The sequence below is a fragment of the Achroia grisella genome, unplaced genomic scaffold (genome assembly GCF_030625045.1).
Source record: "Achroia grisella isolate CSIRO2021 unplaced genomic scaffold, CSIRO_AGI_Agris_v1 utg511, whole genome shotgun sequence".
NCBI classification, from domain to species: domain Eukaryota; kingdom Metazoa; phylum Arthropoda; class Insecta; order Lepidoptera; family Pyralidae; genus Achroia; species Achroia grisella.
Genome location: NW_026712905.1, coordinates 5,352,494 through 5,376,735, shown reverse-complemented (window position 1 = coordinate 5,376,735; position 24,242 = coordinate 5,352,494). Strand labels below are relative to the sequence as shown.

The following is a 24,242-nucleotide window of genomic DNA, read 5'->3' as shown; positions in this document are numbered from 1 at the left end:
ACGTATTTTCTGTAAAAATAAGACAGAACTATTTTATTGTATACAAGTTATATTTGATTCGAAACTCAAGTCTAATACTAAATCATTGAACTTAACCTCGCTGGACCATATGACCGAAGATTTACAACCCCCCACACCAATAAAATAAAGGCCAGGTCATTGTACGTGCGTCCCTCGCAAAATGTAGGGCAAATGCGATCGATCCTGCTTAAAATTCACTATTGGACGTGATCGTGGTGCGGGGGAGGAATTAACTGGTAAGTAATGTGGGTAGTTGCAATCACTCGAGGGATGGTAGGCTGACATTCTAAGATTAGGTTCACGACTTCTGACGTCTACTGTTTTCATGTCTCTGTTATTGCGTGGATCATGAATGTGTATTATTTGTTATCTCCTGTTTTGTATGGGACCGTCCCATTTTTATTCCTTTCGGTCCGATATCCTCGAAAGATCTGCCCATTTTCAGGTACTGCCATAATTGGATGTCCGTTACAGGTGGTTATTAAAAAATTACAAAATGTTTATACTTAGTTGATTAAGATCACACATTTGTTCGGTTGATAAATGTTTAAATCACTGTAAAATTTACTTTGAGCCACTTTGCAGTTTTGATAAATATAAAAAAATAAATTTAACATTTATTTAGTACTCGTGAAACTTATATGCTACTAAATAAGTAACACCAGTATTGATAAAAAAATATCAAACTAGGTTCCCTTCGTAAAAAGTTGCACAAAAAAACAGTCTACTTTGGAATTCTTCTTTTTTTAAGTCGGTTGACAAAATTTTGAATCGGTTACAACCTGTAACCTGTCTCGAGGTTCCTTAGCTCTAAATTGATTAGTGTCGTAACAGTACTAGCTGTCAATATAAAGAGGTCAACAACCTGTCGTGCTATTGGTACATTCGGAGATCTAAGAAACCAATGTCAAGATCGTGGGCGACAGGTTCAAACACCTGTCGGTGCACTTGAAAAAAAAATGAAAATCACGAATTATCCAATAAGAAGGCAGTTTTCTGTACGACGGCAGTGATGGTGATATAGTCATAAGCGATAGCGGATAGTCTCGTATTACTGGCGCGAGATATAACCTATTATACCTACTGTAGCGGTACCAGAGTATAATTCGGATAAAATGTTTCTTACGTGTTGATTTAGAGCATGATGTACCAAAATTTATACAAATCTGTTCAGTAGTTTTTGTATGAAGAAGTAACAAACATCTATCCTCTTAAAACTATCGAATTTCTTAGTAGAATAGTTGGAATATTACCTTTTTTCACCTTTTTACCTCTGTATAACATATTTCGAAATTGTGTAGATAACAGCATTTAATTAGGTTATATTAGTTAATTGTGTATAAAATACAAATGTGTGTCTATTACCTTTTAACTACCAAACTGCTGAACGCGACCACCTCGTTTTAGTCCATACATAGATTATATCTATCTAAAAAGTAGAGTAAAATAGGGGACTGAAGTCAATGTAGACGAACATACGGGTAATATCTAGTATAAGATAATTTAAATTGAGTTTTAGCTTTGTACTTTATAACAATATTACATTATGAAATCGCTGTCGCTACCTCTCATGTCACTAAGTAACTACCCGGCGTACCTCCGCGTCCGCGCTTTGAACGTTCCCCACGTGACCGTGTCCGTTAAAACGATCTCTTTATTGATTATAACCAGAGAGATTCCGAACGCTCTTTACCGTAATACTACTTAAAAACAAAGCAAACATCAATGTCGAATTTCACTTCAAATTATAAAAGCATAAAGTCTAAAATCGTTTCAATGTGATCGAAGGGTTTAAATAGGTATCGATAAAAAAGTCAAAAGTTGTCTTAAAAAGTGAGTGAAAAACCTTCATTCCTTGCTTCAAATATTTTCACTAGTTTTCTTCTAACAAGATAATTTAATGCATTCTATCTTCACGACTATTATCATAGACAAGGTAGTCAAAGGCTTGGATTAATTTGGTTTATTATCGATGTTTCTATCACCGGAGCGTTAGGAAAAATACAAATTAATTAAACTTTTTATTGCATCGGATTATTGCGTCAGATTTGAACGCATGACCTTTTTGGTTTATCTCAAAATAATATACCATTAGACCATGACACTTACCATACAAATATATTACATTATTGCTTTCTTATATCTATATTGACATATAAGTGATTCCAACATATTCGCAATTTATGGTCACCATCCCTAATGTGCAATTCTGTGGACATTGAGCATAAATTGCGGACAAACGTGGACAATGCCAACGGAAGCCGCAACTGTACAGGACAGTTCCGGTCTGCGGTCATCTAACTCGACCCTACATCGGTATTAGATAAACGGGCTTATTGATACAGCGCAATATGAACAATATTTAGTTTCTATATCCATTATCGCATGCCTTACTTGTTATTATGTAATTAATTATTGATACAAAATAGCATTTATTCAAAAGAGCAACACTCAAGTTTCTTGCTCATTCTTGTTGTTGTCTTGTATCTAAAATATGACTATTCAAAAGTGTTTGTATTGAGTTTATTTGTATAAAAATTATTTCTATTGCTACTAATGTCCATTTGTAAGTTTTAATTTTAATTCAACGAGATAAAAATAATTTATTCATGTAGAATATTTTAGTCGCATATGAACGTAAAATTTTTTGTAAGTATTATTTTTTCCTCTACCGTCAACTTCAGTATTCGTATCTACAGATTCAGCTGAGAATAACTGACAAAAAGCTCAACTGAATGACTAATTTGTCATATATTGACAATGATAAAAAAAAAACAATAAACTAAGCATCTATACAATGCTATCTATTATTATGTTAATAAACTAATCAATAAAATTGCAAATAAATTAATTACTCAATCAAATGGACTCCATGAAGAGTATTTTTCTAGGCTTTCTTAGGCAATAGCATCATAATTAACAACTATTTTTATGAAAATTTCATCGTAATTCCTCCACCTATTTTCACAAACAGAGGCATGATATCGTAGTCCTCAGCTAACGAAGGCATCACAAGATAACGAGATATTCGTAGTGCTTCATTTGTACAGTCCACCAATCTTCGTTGGCGCTTACCATCGGATGGCCGTTTCTTTGCTAGCCGATGTTCTAATTTCTTAAAAAAGGCATTTGCTTGTTGTATCTAATGTAGGATGAAATGTGAGATATGTCAGTTTTTTTCAGCTATATATCTTAGTTCTTTGGAATGGCAATGCTTAAATGGTAAGGCAGATATCACTACATCTTCTTAGTGTTGTTCATATGTATACATAAACGACGGTTGGATTTTACCATCGGATCACCGTTTGCTTGTTTTTCGTTGTAATTACTTAAAAAGGCATATATTTGTTGTATCTGTTTTGAGTTCAGATGTTATGATATCTGACAAACAAGAACCAAACAAAAATCAGCTGCTTCTACCTCGAGGCGGCCATTACGTACGGGCGGCAGACGCGGAGCGGCATACTAACGGCGCATATGCACGTGACCGAACTTGAACTCTATTGATTCTCAGTACATACAACATCCCTGACTAACTTCGATATAGATTTGATAATAATATATCTAGTTCTATTTTAGGCAGGTGCCTTAGGTGAATAACAATTGTCCACTTCATCTTGATCATCATCGGCAGGACAATATTTATTCTCACACATCTCTACATATACATAAAATTGAAGTGTCTGTTTGTAATATTGAAATAATAGTTTTGTACTACATGTATATGAATAATAAATAAATATGGTACATACACTAAAATAAACATTTTTTACAATTTTTGTCTGTCTGTTTGTTCAGGCTAATCTCTGAAATGGCTGGACCGATTTTGACGGGACTTTTTTTGGCAGGTAGCTGATGTAATAAGGAATAACTTAGGCTACTTTTATTACAGAAAAATAAAGTTAAATTCCACGCGGACGAAGTTGCGGGAATAGCTAGTTAATCATATATTTACATAATATTAATGGTGCCTGGGACTTCATAGGCATTACATTTTGTAAAACGCCATTTATTGGTGGTTATCAACAATAAATAAAGTATGTCATAAAATAATAATTTTCAGAAAATTAAGTACTGCCCTTTTTGGGGGTAATTTTTCCCTATTACCGGCTATATGTTGACACAAAAATTAACAGCGTATTCTATGAAACTTCCCTGTAGATAATGTCTCCAGTTACGTGTTTCTTCAACATACCTACAGACAGATTGTCGCCTCGTCACTATTTTATATTTTATTAGTAGTATACGTATAGACAATGATAATGAAGCAGCCAAGTTAACTGGGTGATAAAGTGGTAACAATTAAAGTATTAATATCTAGGAATATGAATAAATACTTCTACCATTGTCCTACTGGCAAGTAAATAGGTACTGACTAATAAAATCAATCCAGGTTAAGAATTATCATATTAAGTTTGTTCATAAAAAAGCCTAAATCTAACCTTCACAGATATTTTAACCATATTATATAGTGTATAGTCCTCACAATTATCGTAAAAGATAATAAACGAACCAATCAATATATTATGTTATATCTTACTCATTTTATAAACGCGAAACTTTGTGAGTATGGATGAATTTATAGATAGGTGCATGTTTGTTACGTTCTCTTATGCAAAAACTACTGAACGAATTTTGATGAAATTTTACAGTAATACAGCTTATACATCAGAATAACATATAGACTATTAATTTCATGCGGGTGAAGTTGGCATAGCTAGTTTATAATTAGTAAAAATACTTCTATAAATAGTAGTACATATAATGCTTACTTCTTCCAAAACTTTACAGTAATACAGCTTATATCATAATAAAACGTAAGCTATAAATTTGATGCGGGTGAAGCTGCGATCATAGCTAGTTTATAATTAGTAAAGACACTTTTAGAAATAATAGTATAACGGAAATATCAACTTTCTGTCGGTTAATTGCATACAAGAATTATCAAGACTTCATAACTGAATTCGATAAGGTTTTCAGTATCCATTAGTTACAGAAATTATTACAGAACATATATATACATACATAAGAAGGTGATAGATACATAGATATTATTGTAGGTAAAAGCCGATATTCCCAATAATAATTGAATTCATGCTAGTCTTTTTTTTCGGACTACTCTAATGCTCTTGGCCGCAGCTGGCCTTTACAGCTTCACCGGACGTTAGGGGCGAGTGTAGATGGCTTTCCAAACCCAAGGACTTATGGAGCGGCTGCAGGCCAACTCCTGCCTGACGGATACGTCATGCTAGTGCGAACTTGCGACCTGGTAACTGGTTGAATAGGTATAAAAAGTATTTCTTATTTTCAAAGTCTCTTCTTCATCGGATGACTGTTTAGTTATTCTTCTTGTGTCTCTAGTTAAGATTCAGTGTTTAATTAAATATTTACTAAGTTTATAGGAGAGTTAATTATTGATCGTCCTATTTATTGTATCTATATATTATTTTGTTATAAGTTATATGTTTAAAAAGACTTATCGTCTGTGTAACGCTAAAAATTATGTTACTATACTCTTAGATGTATAATTTTTTATTTAAATATAAGAAATAAAATAAGAAATCTAAGTTTATACAATGATCACCAACATGATTCCGCTTCTTCTTATTCGATACGCTCTTGACAGAACGGTCATGGTCATTATGTAGTGGAGTGAGAGGCAGTTGCCATCCGCCTTAAGACAGCTCGCTATTTCTCCCTACTGGCTGCCTTTCTGGTACACTCGTGGAGTAGACCGCCTACCGCTGCTGTGACTTGATCGTCCACAGGGTCTAGTACCGTCAACTCTACCCCGTATGACACTTTCTGAGTGGGTCGTTTCTTAAAGAGACGTGACTGAAGATAGTACCGTTGCGCGATTGTGTTAATGTGAAAGCGAGATACCTGCTTGATAAAGATTTCTTCGAGAATTCTCCTTAAATTAATTTTATTGAATCAAAAATTTTTGTGTAGAAAGTTGACTCTATCTAAGGTAGAGACTATTGATACTGTAATTAAATATTCTGTAACACAAGTATTCCCATAGCGCAGATGTTACGGCCTATAAATTAATGATTGTGTAAAATGAATAAATATTATTATATCTCTATATTATATCTTTATATTTTTATGTCTCTTTTCTATTCTCTTCTTTTAACTTGTTTAAAAGAAGGTGATACTCACCCACACGGGCCATAGCCAAGTGTGGGTAAGGTTGTGCTATATGAAGATATTATTGTTGTGGAAGTTAGGCATTTATTTATAATGCGACAGGTACCTATTCAGTATTGTGGCTTTTTGTAAGGGCTATGTTTTACTGCGATGAATATTTAGTGTTTGCAAACAATTTTTAATTAGGGTTTTAGAATTATTTTTATTATTCTATTAATAGGTGTATTATAGGTAATTATATTATTTATTGTACTTTGAGATGCAGTATCATAAATACAGCAATGTGAGCAAAGGTAGTCCACCTTTAAAAATAATAATTTAAAATTCCACAAATTAAACTAATATATAATAGTTTAAGTTATTTAATTTTATACAATTACTATAAATTATTATTATTGGATCCTATTGTTAATTGCTCTAGTATTACCCTCTAACTCCTAGCTATGCCGCGCTATGTTTGGTTGTCTAGTAGAGATTTCTTTTAGAGATAAGTCCAGTTTTGCCAATAATAAGATTGTTACTCTACCTATCTCAAAGTATCACCCACCAATTCTTACTACCTACATGTCTATTAATAGATAAACGTATTGATCTTATATACCTATGAATACAGCAGTTGAATGAATATGAAGTAAGCAGTAGACTGGTCTTAGGTAGATAATATATTAGCAACTTTATTACTACTGAATACGGTATACATTGACATGCAATCTAGTACATAGATAGATAGCTACGAATACCTTAAGTAGGTATCTACTTAAGTACTGTTAACTATTTATAAGGGTCAGTACCTACATAAAACAGGAGAATTAATATGTACTGAGGTAGTATTCATACCGACTTTAGGGCAGACTCTATAGTACCTAGCAATAGCTAGTTAAGGTATTAAGTTCTTGGTAGGAACTACCTATATCTCTATAATTTAGACCGTAGGTAGGTACTTCTACTTATAAAACAAGTAATATGTAGGTATAACTACATTTCTATTTATGTAAATAGTACCTACTTAACTAGGGATATCTCTATATTATGTACCTATCTACCTATAATTATAATTGAAATAATAATTTAATTAAATTTAAATATATAAGTAAGTAGATAATTTTCGAAAATATGGTGATGGTTAGAAATTATTACTATTTTATATCTCGACGACTCCCTGAATAAGAAATAAGTATAAATTGAGACACAGTTTATTTGGTGGCGACCAGAATCGAACTTATGACCTTACGGAGAAAGGAGTAAGTAACCACTACGTCATAATGGGATTAACGAGCCAAAGATAAGTAGACATGTGTCCTACTAAGTTCAGCAAATAGTTCACGAAGGTACTAATGGTAGAGATTATGAATGTATAGTCATTAAATCGACGTATAAATTGTTTAAAATGTGTATTTTCGGTTGAATTCCCACGAAACATAGTATTGCTATAGCGGGCAAGTTGTCAATCAATATAAGCCGTTGTTTGCAAGGTGCGTGCGGGCCCCGCCCATATCTCGTACGTTCATTCACTGAACGCATCCATTTTAATATTCAGCAACAGGCTAAGCACGCAATGTTAACCTATTAACGGTCCCCGAAGTAATAATTAAAAACCATTACGCGAATCGGGAATGAAACCGCAACACGCCGCATCTCCGCAACTGGCGCGCATCCAACCTACAACTTACTTATTATATTCTATGAACGCCAGCTATAAACGTATTCCTGAACATATCACGTAGACGACTACTACCAATTTCAACCAATCAGAGTGCGACAATTCAACTTAATAGGGCAGGCCACGCCCAATCACGTAACCGCCTATTACGGCCCGTGTAACGACGCAGGCTTTTAACTTGCGATGACGTCCGATCGATTTTTGTCCCTCTCATATGTAGCGCTGCGTCCTTCTCTAATTTCCCGAACGGTATGTCTAGGCTGAGTGTGATAGAGTCGCGTTTGGCGCGCGTGCCTGGTTTCAGTTGCACGTTCGTGGCCATAGGAGGGGGACGCATGCAACTGTTTTCGATAATCGGCCGCGCGTTCCGTACGTGAAAAGCGGACAGTATCCCGTCAGTCACGTCCGCGTAAAAACGGATATATGCCCAGAATATTTATTAAGTGGGTGGCTGTGCGTGACTTTTCCCCTGTGAATAGCTAACCTCGTAAATGATCACCACGAAAATAGAGCGGGTGTTTGTTTGTTAACTGAAAACGGCTCTTACATGATACGACATCCGACTCCGAAGCGCCATAAAGTGTAAAGTTTCAGTAGCAAACTGGACTGGAGAAAAACATTTAAAGTAAGTTGCAAGAACTGTCAACAACCGTTACACTTTATTTACAAACAGCTGACTATAAAAAAAACTAGAAAATAGTGATTGTGTTGCTAATTTGAAAATGGAACTGTGACTGTAAACAGTAAGTATACACGAACGAACTAATCTTGATCGTTCGTAATATTCAAAATGTGTTCAAAAGCGCGGGAACTTTTAAGTGAAATTGTCACAGACTAAATTAAATTTAATTGCAAATAGTGATTAAGTGAAAATGTTGCCGTATCAAGCGGTAGCTATGGACTACGCGGTGGCTTCCGCTGGTTTTCATCATCACCAGCGGCCTGGCGGGCTACCGGGCGTGATGGGCCTGCCTGGGCCCGGGCCTGGCCTCAATCCAGGGCTAAATCCAGCTTTCACCCATTCCTGGTTCGTACAGACAAGCCCGGATATCTGTCGGCAGCAACAAGCATCCAACCAATCGCATCTCGAACCTGGGCACGTTTCATTTTTCTTTATATTTTTTATTTTTAGTTATTATTTCTTTAAAAGTTTCTAACAACTTATATTCATAAAACTACGTTCTATTTTTGTAAATATATATACCTATATTTTTTCTAAATATCATTTATGATTTAATGTCCACATACAAGTTGATAGAAGCTACTAAATAGTTAATTTTAATTGCTTTATATTGTGTTGCATTAATTTTATTTTTTATATGTAGATATATAGTCGTGCTTATTCTAATATAGCTTATTAAAAAAAGAATACCAATTAATGTTGTCGTATGAACTGATTATTTGGTGTTTATTGAAGTCGTATGTCGTCTACTAGCCCAGTACTAGTAAGTAACATTTTTTTTCCAGATACCTAAGCCATCTTTAATGAAATAAAAACAAGATAATAAAGTTATAAATGTACATTTGTAAAACGCTGAATTTCCTGATTCTTATCTCAATGACATTGTTATACTGGTTCCTAGCGTTATTATAGTTTGTACTAGCATAGGTACCTGTGTTGAGACAAATTGCCTCATATATTTGACAAAAGGTGGACAGGAAGTAATAACAGTTTATTCATAATGATATCTAAAACATCCACTTTTATTTCGTTTAAGAAAGTACAAATCTTATTCATCTATGTGACTACTAATGTGATACACAAATTGATTCAAAACTGTAAAGTTATTATAATTCTACTGTAATTAGTTTAGGCACTGCAGGAACTGACATACATTACTTAAATTTAATATTTATTGTCTCAAAATTCAGTTTACAAAAACCTGTTGGCTATTAATGGGTATCTACTTATTTAGACATATTTTGTACTTAGAGCATTTTGAACAATTTTCGTAACTAAAACAGAAATCTTTGTTGTGAATAAAAGTATTAACATGACATTACAATGAAAAATGGTTAGATGTAAATGAAAAGAAATACAAGCGTGGACGAAACAAGTTACTAACAGATATTAAGATGGTATCACATCATGACTGTTTATATTTACGCCAGCCTCCCTTGTTCTATGAATAATACGAGGAACTGAGATCTATTTTACAAATCTTTAGTTAATTTTATATATGCCTCTTAAATCACATAACATAATAATTGGACCAAATTTTACTTTGGTCCAATTATTATTTACTTTAAATAAATAAAAAAAATCTATTTCTCCCTAAAATTATAAGACGATTACCTCCAAATGATCTCCTAATTATTAAGTGACAACTTTACATAAATTACGATCTTAGTAATTCATGCAAAGTTTTCAAAAATATGACACCATTTATTTTAGGTATAAACAATCTGCTACATATTACATTTAATATTATGACACACGAAACAAATTTACTCAACCGAAAGCCCATAAATCCAAAAAATGCTAAGAGCAGATCTAAATCTGAGTCAGCTCTATAATTTAAACAAGACAATATTTCTGTATAAGACATCATTACATCAAGTTCACCTTCGTAATTTGTCGTTTTCCCAGAAGCAGCCATATTGTCGTAATGAGATATACGGATTGTACTGTTAAACAACAATACATACTTGTTATCAAGTAGGTATATGTCAAAAGTTAATTGGATCGTGAATTTTGTTGCATCAACTGGACCAATTTTTTGTAACGTTCATTCTAACAGCATTTAGATATCTGTTTAGCAAAAAATATTACAAACCAATTCGGTCTAGTATTCTTTAATTGAGAATGCAGATCTGCTGTTAAGTAGGCACACATTCAATTTGAAAACAGTGTACCATCTGAAATGAAAGAAAAAGTAAAGAAGAACAAGTTGACGACGTATAAATAATATACCTACTATTATATAATTCTAATTTATAAAGTAACTTGAGGAAATTATAAAATGGTCTAGATATATACTAAAACATTGTCTGCCCAATCTAAAGAAAATATGGTATGAAATAGGAAGATAGATATGCTTTCAAAGATCAAAATTGATTGTGCGGTATCTACGCCGCTGGCCGCGTAATATAAAAGTCCGGTTATTTCATTGACTGGTGTAGTTAGAGTGTTGGTTACGTTATAGACGTTGTAGCCATAAACTTGAATTGCGTTAATCTACTGGTAAACCTTGAATGGAGATTGTAGTGTCCAAAAATTTCATATTTTAAAATATAGGTAATATTCATTATTTTAGGGTTTTGGCTATTGTCAGAAGCTTAGACCTGTAGCACTGTGACCTATATGTATTGTGTTCACCCTTTTTCAGAGTCTACCTAGACCCATATCTATATAGGTAGCTAGTATACTGTATATATGTAGCTAGTATACTGTGTAGCTGTGCCCGCGGCTTCGCGTCCGCGTGGAAAAGGCGATGAATAACGATTTTTCATACAAACATTGAATGATATATTTATTTATATCTAATTAACAGTCTAAAAGGTAAGTTTCTAACTTCTAGCTTTAAAAATGACGATACTACTATACAATCTTTTATCTCCCCTTTCAAGCCCTTAGAACCCTTTTTTTGCATTAAAAAGTAGCATGTCCTTTCTCAGGGTCTAGACTATGAGTGTATAAAATTTTATTTAAATCGGTTTATTAGTTTTGGCGTGAAAGCGAGACAGACAGACAGACAGAGTTACTTTGGCAGTTATAATATTAGTAAGGATATTTTGATGTACATGAAACACAAATTTAAACTGAAACATTTCTCCAATAAACATTAAAACATAGCTACAGACGTGGGTATCGTATCACTTACAACATTTTGTTGGCAAAAATAACATTAATCTTTATTTATCTAGATTTATTTTATAGCTTAAGCATTTTAGCATTCTTATAAGAACGGGAAATAAATGGTATGTAACACACATTTAGTTTGTAATAAGATTTCAACCATCTGTTTTAATATTTTATTTCTCAAATAACTAACTAACGGAGGTACCTACTCCTTTAACTTAAAAATCCGAAACAAAAAGCCTTTTGACTCAATCGCGCAAGATAAGAACCCTTTCACACTTCATCAAAATTTCTAAGCAACCAAAAAAACGAATCGAAAATTCAAAAACAAAAAAGCCCATATCCGTATTCTAAAATATTTTGATTGAAAAATAAAGACCGTAACTAAACAAGATAACACGTGTAGTCTACACAATACTTTACAATGGCTTGTTGTATTGTTTATTTTCGGCTCATAATGCTCTATTTAATAATATACCTTATTAGATATGTATACATTGGTGGAAATAAAAAATAATTATCTACTACGTTTAAATTTAACAAAAAATAGACTTATAAGATACAGTGGAATACAGCCACTTAGTCTTTACTATATTCATATAGTTTTAAATTTCGATTATCTTATTCTATTCTATTGTTCCCTGTCCGTTTCTCTATTGTTCCTGACTCTAGTTTGTATTATTTATATAATGATATATATTTACACAAATTTTCTGATTTCGTTTTCGGTTATCGCCCACAATTGTGATGTGATTGAATGTTGAAACTATTATAGACAATAAATTATATTTGCTCCTACTATATCCATTGAATATCTCTATTAAATCTAACTCACTGGGGGCAGGAGATTGTTAGTAAGTACCTAGTTAATTTGACGGCCACGGTGGTTCAGCACACACTTTACTTCCTGATGGTCGCGGATTCGATTGCGGTACAAATATTTGAGTAGTTGTCTAGGCTGATTGAGTATGATCGTCTGGCAGTTTTTTATGTATATTGAATGTAGGTATTTACAACAAAAGTATATTTAATACTAACAGTTGTATAGTTATATAGTTAAAGTGGTATTTTCGGGTACGTACGTTCGTACTTCTTAAACAACCGTTTTTCTGTTATACTTAAGAATTACCTCCAATAATCTTATATTTTTAGGTAACCTATATCTTTTTTAATACCTACTTAGATAATAATTTTTGTAATCGCGTCGAATGAATCTTTTTTTTTAATACGAAAAAACCCTAACAAAATAAATTGATATTTTAGTCAGTTTATTTATAAATGCCATTTATTTAGAGGGTATGGCAGACAGGGGCCATATTCAGGTAACAAACTAATGAAATACTGGATAGTTAGATCTCATTTTTAAAGGTATGATTCCTTTAAGTAAAAATAGTTATAATATTAGATAAAGAGTAGAATTAAGAACATAAATCTACCTATAGATTTATTTTATGTATATGATGTGTTACAGAATTATTTTAAACATATATCTATACACTAAACATTTTTTAATTCACTGAAGATATATAGGTACAAGACAGGTAACGTAGTAATATATCTTTATAATAATAATCGCATCATAATATGACAATAAATAGTATATAAGTGGGTATAATACGTCAAATCCGATAAATAAACGTTTCCAAAGAAGCGTAGATAGGTACCTGTAATAAAAATACCGACACCATTAAACAGTAACAAAATCCCTGATATTTACGTGAATAAAAGTAGAATTCAATCGTTGCACCTGAGCGAGCAAAAAACGGTTCCCCGACCACAATCGTGTCGAAAAAACGCTCCACTGTGGCATCGACTTTAGTAAGATGCAACCGCAATTAGACTTGTAATGGGAATAACATGTTATTTTTAGTAGTTACCTTTATTTTTTAGTTACTGTTCCAGTAACGAGTTTTTGGTTTTGCTAATTTTATATGAGAAATGAAATTTTAAATATTCTACTGTCCAAATTTTGATGTGAGTTTGTACTGATAAATACACAAAAAACAAAAAAATACGTGAAATCATAATATAAACACATATTATATAATTCACACTATATTACTTATAAGATAGGTATAGTATATCGTAATATTGGTAAATTTAGTTATATATTTTGGTTTTCTGTGTTCTTTTTTTTTATCTGTAGTAAAAAAATATAATAAGAAGATATTAAGCCATACAATTAGGACATGACAGTGTCATATGATATCTAATGTAGGTATATCTACTAATATAGAAACTATTCAGAACTAAGAGAGCGCGTAACAGCTTAGTAACAGGATCTCATTGTAGTTTATGGGAAATTTATCAATTAGAAAGGGTACTAAAAAATAACGAAAATATACGAAACTATTATAGTAGTAGTAGTTGATTATTAATATCGAATGGGACTGAAATTCAACTAAATACCATTTATATTTATTGTATTTATATTTTTTTATGGCCGGTGTTCAGCGGCCTAGCACACTGCTTTACTTCTGATGGTCGGAGGTTCGATTCCTTGCAGGGTACAAACATTTGTAGTCCTGAGTATGATTGTTTGTATCGGTTTTGTCTCGATCAACTTTATATATAAAAAACATCGAATAAAATTTATAAACACAGCTTTGATTAAATTGGTACTTTCATTGTTATTAAAAATGTAAGAGAAAACATATGAACAGTTTGAAATGGGTAAAAGATTTTAGTTCTTATAAATAAGAGGCTATGTATTTCGCTAGGCTATTTATATACCTACTGGCAACATAATTTTCTTGACATTCTATAGACGAAATATTTTCAAACATTGAATTACCTTTTTATAAAAAGCAATATCCATTACAATACCAAGACTATAGTTCATCCCGTGCTAGTTATATCAAACACCCAAGCATAAATAAAGTGAGCGTTAGCAAAAAACGCAATATCAATATCCGGGTTATTACAACTAAATATCAATGGACTGACCGATTGGGATTGACCGTTCTATAAAATATGCTTATTTGCTATTTGTAGAAACGCTACCATGCAATTCTCAACTCTATATGGTTGCAGTAACGGGTTTGAAAATTTGATGTGTAGCAAATCAAAGTTATCGGAAGCTACAAAATGATAGCCCGGCCCTTCTTTGAATATATGGATCTATTACAGTTTGTCTTGGTTTTTTTATCAATAACTTACAGGGTGTTCTATTTATTATTAGTGTTAGTATAACCCAGTATGACTGTAAAGTCAAATCATTAAATGTTATACTTGTGTAAAAAATTACTTTGTAATTTATTTTTATTAACGTTCAGTATATTTTTTTAATAAAAATACATACACAATATACATAGAAAATATAGAAAAGAGGTGCGAAATCGCTAGATCACTGATCACTGATCGAAGATTTTTTTTTCATCATTATGTACGAATATTATTATTAAGATGAATATATGAATATGTTATTTAAGAACAGCCTGTATAACAGCAACCGACCTCAATCAGCCTCAAACTGTTGAGTCACTATAATTCGTCGCGCCCTCTACCCATTGGAGTTTTTACACCGATGAACAGACAGATAGATTAGGTATAGTGTAAGATATAGAAAGGTATAATGTCTTTGTGCCAATATTCCTAAAAAAAATAATTAAAGTAAAAAAAAACGCAATAAAAATACAAGTTTCTTAAATCTCAATTACGCTAAATGTAATAAACATAAAATCAAAATAGTTAGCTTTGACCTTGACTTTATATACAAAATAGGACAGTAAACAAGCTGACGGACCATTTAATGGGGAGCAAAGTATCATCAGATTGACCTCCACGCGGTTCCCCCCACCCCCGGAAATTCTCCTGATAAATTCCTGGTGAATTCGTCACGATGGGCTAACTGACCTGACCTCATGCTCATCTTATCATACTCCACTGGTGCCCCGCCAGCATAAATCGTTAACCGGCGGATGCACAATTCCATTATCATCCATAAAAAAAACAGTAGTAGGTACTCACTTAATGACCAATTTTCCCTATTTCCATAAATTTGCAAATACTTTATATAATTGATTAATTTAAATTTCTCTAACTTTACTAATTGAAGAATGTGTTCCTATAACTCAAAATATCACTTTAACAATAATTATTGTAAATGCTTACACAACTGTGCCTACAGTAGTTAATACCTATATATATGAAAAAAAAAAACTAAATAATACGCCATAAAAAGTAGCTGTAATATCGATTTACAAAAGCATTGCCTGTCATTATAGCGGAATAAAAAATAAAATGAGACGTTTATACACGATGATTCCAACTCTGCGGTTACCATCGAACTTTTCCTTGCAGTTGTTTTTTTTTAATCTAAAGTAATATTACTCGAAATTTCTTTAATTTTATTAGACCTTTTTTGTAATTATATTCTCTTGTCTATACACAATAATATTATACTTAAGATTTTTCTGTATATAATTTGTAGATATGTTATGTAGGGGTTTAATAAGCTGTGTTAATGAATATAGTAAAATACAAAAGTAAAATATGCGTGTAATTAGTAAAAGTAAAAGGCTCACGCTCACGCTCATATGTCACCAGCGAAATTTTACGATCCATAGAAGACACCAAACACAACTAGATACCTTTCTAAATATAAAATTCTAATCACAATGCCTTCTATCTCTGATAATAAAAGTTCCAATATGTCTTATCTGTGGCATTGACTGAACTGTACCGGCAAAATGGAACTCGTTTGAATGAATTTGTTTTTGTATATTATTTATATACAAAAACGAATTCACTTAGACATCGTATATATAATACTAAACCTGTGTCAGTGAGTGAATAATAATAAACTATTGCTTGTTAATAATAATAACCCTGGAAAATTTATTCTGCGCCATTTAGTCTCAAGCTAAGCAGAACTTGTGATATCATAGCAATACTTAAATACATTTTTTTTATAAATATAGTACATACTATGGGTATTATACCCAAACTAATGCAAACAATCATATTCATGACTACAAATGTTTGCAACGTGCAAGGAATCGAATCTGCGATCATCAGCGATGCCGTCGATACTCGTATTTCGACTGAATCGAAACTCAATATAATATCAAACGTCCATTTAAATTCCTATAGAAATTACTACGGTCTATCTGTAGGGAGAGTTCCATCGATCAAGAGCCGACCAGTCGGGATTAACTGGAGGACAAGTGTCCCGAAAATGATCTATTATTTCCCCTTTACCTCATCAATGGACTTTTGTACTGACCCCCAGTTGTTTTAATTCTTTCTTTTACGCTTGAATATGCAGTAATGTGGGGTGTGTAAGGGTTGCCGGTACCTTAACTGTATTTTGCTATAGGAATGGTATGAGTATTTTCTATTTTTTAACATACAATATATTGAATAACTTATTATTGCTTATTACAAGCTGATCTGGCAAACGTTGTTTTTCCATATAAATTATAGTACTAATATCGCGATTAAATAATAGGGCTTGACGGTAGAATGGTGAAAATTAGGGTTGTACCTATATAGTTTTAATATTAAATCATAAACAATTAAAATAAATAAAATTGGTGTAGACCATCCTTATCAATTAGGTGATTAAGAAATAGATAACAACCTATTCTCAGACTACCGAGTAAACATAATTTTTTTAAGCATGGCAACTATAATGTTTCATGGATATTTTATATTCTTAGTAGAGAATGAAGAAGTTTTAACTTATTGTTTAAATTGTAATGAAAGGACTAAAGACAGTGAATTGGCACATGGCATAGACAAAAATAAGGGAAAAATTGCCTCCCGCGCCCCGGGCGCAATCAGCCGTCCCTTCAGCCGATTATTGTAAATAACTATTATTTCCTTCTCCTTTCAATTGGCTACGAATGCAGCCCCTAAGTTTCTTTGTATTGCTAATTTCGATAGAACTAGTTTTATTTGATAGAAACTGAACGTTGCTCGGTGATGATTTATTAAATTGACAGGTCTTGTTATCCAAATTAGTGACTGCATAAATTTGTTTTAATACAGAATTAAATACATATAATTAAATAAAATTAATCAGGGAATGTTTATAAATCTATTGTAAATTCATTGTAAAAAAATAATCATTAAAATCGAATTATAGTTTTTTATAATAATCTATTAAATTAACATGTGTAAGAACAGAAGTCACTAATACTCTTTTCTCTCTGCCTACCCCGTAAAAGATCTGGCATGACGACGATATAATCAGTTTTTTTCTTCTTTTTCTGTTCTTTCAAAATGTCTTACCTAAATTGTTATAATCTCATTTAAGAATACCAAAATCATATTCACGTAATAATGTTAACATAAACATTTATCCATCCCCCAAAATACCCCATCACATGGGACCACAAAATCCCACGTCACTGTTTTATTCATCAGTACGCTATCCTCAACAAATCCAGCCTATTGCGTTTATAATGAAACAATTTTCCAGTTTCGCAACCATTTTGGCAAGCAATTTGGTAAGAGGTGGACCACCATTACTCATGCTTGTATCGACGCGTCTAGCAAATTGGTCATTTTTTGTTTGCAAAAAGCGGGATCACTGTCCACTGGGGTGTGTTTACAAATGTTATAGATATACAAATAGTCTGACTATAAATTTCGTTAAGTTGTATTATTTAACGAAATTTTTATAGTTATGATTGTTAATATTTTATACTTTAGTTTAATAGCATATGTCACTGGCCTGGTGGTCACTATATTCACTGTAAATTTAAGTTTTAATATTAATATTTTAATTATAGACAATCTCATTTATAAAGATTAAGGTTGAATTTATTGTCTGTTTTTTAGTCAGTACAGTACTATACAGTAGATGAGTAAGATAATTTTAATCAATAAATAATAGTAACGTTTGGAATAAGGACAGTGTATTAAAGAAGTTATTACGTAAAAAATAGTCCTGTGTTTTGTACATTTATGTTGTTCTTAGCATTCTCCATGTTATTATATAGCGTCTTATGAATTTGCTTAATATAACACAAGCTCTGCTTAGTTTAGGATTAAATGGTATTGTGTGAATTGTCTTAAGATATTATATTAAACCATTTCATGTACATAAATATTATAGGTAGGTACTTAATCAACAGCCCCATGCTTCCCCAATATCCTACAGAATGCTTATCAAAGAAAAATTGTATACGACTTGATTATTTGACCCACGTTTAAGAGCACCAATTGGCCAGCTCCCAAATTATCCGTCCCATTGGGATGTCACGCAGGGGCTGGACATTTAACATTTATTTATTTATTTTTATGTTGAATACAGTTTACATATGGCTTATGTTAAATTTAAGCAAAATTGTGCCTATAATAATTTGTACTATACTATAAGATTTGTACATTAAAATTGTACATTTTGGAGTTTTAAATATAAGACAAAATCTTAAATTCTATTTACATAATTTCTAAGTTTTAATGTAACTGGGTTTTACAATTTGTTATCAATTTCAATAGAAATGCATCAGTTGCTTCATAAATTGACAAATTTATGTGGCTAAAACCAACCCTAGTAGATATTTTTTTAATAAATAAGTATATTAATACTGGGTATATTTTATCCCCTTTAAAACCACAAGACACCTCCATGCACCGTTTATCGCAGTCGTAAATTGACATTTATAACGTAAAAATCTATTTAAAAAATCATTTCTCTAGATAATGCTATATTATCTATCCGGTTAATATAGTAAACTGTCTCACATTAAAAAAAAAAGAAATACATTTTTTATACCACTTATATGGAGGTAAATAATCAAAATCATACAGATTATCAGCTGAGAAACGGTTTCATGAATAATTGCAGTTATGTTAAATTTCTTTTTGATGCATACCTATTTGATTTTGGAAATTGTGTTAAAGCATAAACTGGCTATACGAGTTAAATAGCTGATTACCAAGGTATACGATTATAAGGGTCCCACGTCACCACGATGTCACGAGCCTTTCGTAAATTCGCCGAGTCATATTAGCTTCATCTCGGGGGTGCGAGCCAGTAAAATGTCTCTCCCGTGAGACGAAGCCCTTTGATTATATCCAAACTAGCTACATGCAGTGATCGATTTTGATACTTGGAAAAGTTATCATGTTAATATTCTTTAATTATATTCTTGTACCTACTGGTTATCACGGTGACGTCGTGTGTGCGCGGTAATCGAAACCTATTGTAGGTAAAATTTATACTTTTTTGTTTCTGTACTAATTTAAATAAATTAAATAAACACTAAACGTCTGAGACAATTACATTCAGAGTGATTATGATATTTTTGAGATAAGCGTACACAAACGCATAGAGAAAGATGCTCAAATTCTATAAAATATATTTTTGATACCTCGGCGACATGCTTACAACGTGTACATTTTTTTTAAATACATACATAATGTTCAAATACGATTTGTTTATGATTTTATTATTATTCAATTGCTATCTAATGTATTATATGTACTTATATATGATAACGTCTGATAAAATAAAATATTATTAAAGTTATAGTCTTCAAATGAAAGTAATAGTCAAAGTACATTTTAACAAATATTTATATGTAATTTACAGGTTGTTCTTAATTAATATTTTTATTACTAATTTATAATTATATTTAATAAAAATTAGTAAATAATTGTAGTAGTAAAAATATCAAAACCTGTAAATCGGACTGCATCGACTTCACACTGTTTCCTCAACAGCTCAGCTGACCTCTACATCTGAAATTAGAAGTGACCAACTCGTGACCTAAACTTTAACACGCCCGTTCTTCATACAGCTGTATTCAAAGCAATGATGAGATACATTTTTTATTGCCCTTTGACATTTTCAAATTATATACCTCTAAAATTGTCATTGTAGAACGAATTTGCTATTCGGAATTCGATTACTTAAGCTAAATTACTATTTTGATAACAAATAGCATGAATTTAAGAAAAGAAACCAATGTAAAGTCGTTTTATTATCATATATACTAACAATCAAAGTAAATATATTTTTTGACTGTCACGTCTCTTTCTATATGTAGGTATTTATTTAAAATGTTTATTATGTTTTCTATAAGTTAATCTACATGGTTATCATACGCATAAAATTTAACGGGTTTTCCGTTATATATCGTTGTTAGAGAATATTGTAGAAATTTAATAAATTTTGCTTCAAGAAATGGATCTTGTAGAAAGTCGTCTATGGGTATGGGTATCTTAAATATTTCTACCGCCAAGTAACTGGATTCATAAGTAGTGTTTCACTTGAAGGGTATATTGAAGGCAGTGAAATAATAGTGTAACCCTACTCTTCAGGTATGGTACCTATGAGAGGTACCTTGACGTCTGTGGTGATGTTCATGTTTGCAGTCAACGGGTGACACTTTCTATTGCCACATTCCAAAAAAATCCCGTTTAGGAGATAACTAAATAATATATTTACCTACTCTTTGATTAGAATCTACGACTGCAATAACTCTGGAAATAATCGTAAGTAATATCAATAATCCTGAGGCGTAATAAGCTGATGACATTTTCATTTCCTATGTCAAATATGGCGCTCCCCTCGCCTTTATTTATTTAATGCCCAGCGTATAAATAAGACGGTACGTCATTAGATCGTTTAGTTAATAGATCGAGATTACTATTCATTTATATTCCTATTTCGTTTGTTAAAGAAACGCTCTACCATTTTGACGGATAGAAAGAAGTTATACTTTGTATAAATATAATTAAAATATTTTCAAGTACATTATTACATGTAGACCGGACCTTATACCTATAGTATAGTGGTTTGATACATTTATGCCTACTATGGCTTCTCATTATTTATGATTATCATGTATTATGTTATATATTATATATAACATAATACATGACATAATATGGAGATAGTTGTCTTCATTATGAAAAATGTTGACCATTTAAATAGGTTTTACTATTTTTTTCTAAGGATATAAACTCAAGCATTACATCCTCAAAATGTAACAATAAATATAAATTTGTTACAAATTAATGTACAACCAGTGGTAGAATTCCTATCAACATCCAGTTTCTGGTGAAAAGGAGAAAAATTTTTATACATATCACACACTTAGTAAAATACTGGGCTATCTAAAATATATATATTTTTAATTAGACTATAAAGGTTAAACTTTATAGTAGATTTTCCAAATTTGTAATTTTTGATTTAATTCAGTGTTAGGTGTACGATGCACACATAAGTTTTTTATTACGTTCAATTTAAGGGTGCCATTAAATTATCAATATATAAATTGAAATATGACAATTAATTTGAATCCAATTTTCTAGTAAACAAAACTATAATTACCTTTATTTTTATATATACTACTACTAATATATACTACTAACTATAACTTTAATTACCTACAATTAAATTAACTGTAAATATGTATACACTATACAGTTTAAATTCCAATATGCAAGTATACATGACAATTTATTTGAATTCCTTTCTAAGTGACCGTGGGCCCTCCGCAGCCCAGGGGACGGAACGGTTGACTAAATTCCAAGGGTTCAGATATCCGCGCTTTTAAAGAAAACTAGCCGACCCTTAAGCGTAGGGTGTGAATTCTCTTTGAAAAGTTTTATAGACTTGATACAATTTAGTGAAGGTGTCAGTAAACCTGCTGATAAGCATTGTCATGAGTCAGACTTTTTGGAGGAGTGACGTATCTTTTTTTTCATCTATTATTTGCAATGTTAATCGATACGCACTCACAGAGAGAGATCATTATGACTCGTGATTTGACATTTTATAACATAAATAATTGTTTTTTTTATAGATGATATATAATAAAATATTTTGTTTAACTTTAACTACAAGTCTATTGAAATTTGTAAATGAAATTCATACCGTATATTTTCGTTTAGTAAATGTTTCTGAAAATTCCCATGAGTACTCGAATTGCATAGTGTCGTGCAGGTAAACTTGTCTAGATTAAATGAGCGACATAATTACATACACGTGACATACCTTCATACAAACCTATAGAGTTGAATTCCTTTTTTTTTAATTGTATTATAATAATAATCTTAATCTTAGGACAATTCACACAACACCAAGTTCAGCTAGCTAAAGCTTATGTTATGGGTACTAGACAACTAATACAAACACGTAGATCATTTTTTTTTCGTAAATATATACATGTTATACATAAAAAACACTCAGACCGATACAAACAATCATACTCATGAATACAAATGTTTGTGCCGTGCGTCTTTCTTTTCTTTCTTTCTTTTAAAGCGGTGTGCTAAACCTCTAGACCAACGAAGCCGTCGAAAAAAATTATTAAGTAATCTACAAGCTTTTATAGGATATCTTAATTATGAGTTATGGTTATTATATAAAATAAGTACAGAGTAGTAAAATTCATAACTTGTTCATCTTCCAGACCGTAGCAAGTCGTTTCAACTGACAATTATGTCTTATAATACATACTTATAACCCCTCAAATGCAATAATCGGTAAAAATGGTAAAGCATATTGTTGTCGCTATTAAATATCCCCATACAAGTGAAGTGGCACTCATTTGGCGTGGAACCACTTTAGTGACAATGTAACACGTCATATTTGTCACACAGTAGACCGCGCCTTTATTACGTCTGGGGTAGTAAAAAAGTGGTTTATTTTTCTTGTAAATTTATATGTAGGTATCTTCATTTCTTTCAACAAAGTAATATGAAATCAGGCGATTTTTAACTCATGACTACGTTCCAAGATAGAGTAGTTAAATGTAATGGAGTAGTGAATATTGTAGTTAAAGTAACATTTGGTTTACCCACTCCGATTTCGCCAGATTTTACCAGATATGTTATAATTAAAAATTTTATTTTTTTCTGTTACCTTCTTCGGGCCCTAACAATTCTATATACCGATAATTCAATATATCAATTAATAATAAAATAAAAAAAAATGCACACTTAGGATTTTTCTTTTCAAATGTCCCTTTTTACAATATTCTGATGTTACATTTAGACGGCATTACAAAGATGTTTAGACAGAATCCTATTGAAGCAGAAAATACTCAAAAATTCCCATGCACGGTACAAACGACCCGTGAGGAAGATTATAGACCCCTGTGTTATAGGGCATTTGAGGGGTTAATCAAAAGGTGTCGACGCATAACCCGTCAGTGCTGACGGTTGACAATTTAACCATGTTTTATCTCCCGCTACCTGTATTTATTGAGATAATCTGTCCTCAATGCGTGAAAGTGCAATTTTAGAATGGCAGATGGCTTTGTGGTTTAAAATCGATTCATTATTTAGGGACTTCTTACTTATTCATGTGAGACTACGGTTAGGTATGAATTCTTAAGATTCGGGTCGCTGCAATTTTATTTTTATATGCGTTTAGCTAAGCTACAGTTTTTACAAAGTTGTCTACATTACTGGGGTAAATATTTCTAACTAAAAATAGATTCTTAGATAGATTCTAAACTTACTACCACTCATCATGCGTGCTGCAGCAAATATATATATTATAGGGCAGTTCTATACTACTATTATTAAAGACAGAGCGGTTCAGTAATTTACCTTCCTTTTAATAAATATAACAAAAAGTAAATTCCTGAATCATACCGTTGTCATTACCGTCATACATGTACCGATTTGAGATACTCT

The 24,242-nt window shown here is 31.9% G+C and overlaps 1 protein-coding gene across 7 annotated transcripts in view; it reads left to right on the top strand.

Moving 5' to 3' along the window:
• Positions 1 to 24,242, top strand: part of LOC131846423 (protein trachealess) — a 202,478-nt gene that overhangs the window by 128,091 nt on the left and 50,145 nt on the right. The window contains exon 1 of one of the 7 annotated variants that reach the window (XM_059195714.1): positions 8,153 to 8,927. The exons of the other annotated variants lie outside the window; for them this stretch is intronic. Within the exon in view, the coding sequence (XP_059051697.1) occupies positions 8,704 to 8,927 (224 nt within the window). The 5' untranslated portion in view covers positions 8,153 to 8,703. Of the gene's footprint in view, positions 1 to 8,152; positions 8,928 to 24,242 lie in introns of those variants that run through there. 7 annotated transcript variants of the gene reach the window in all.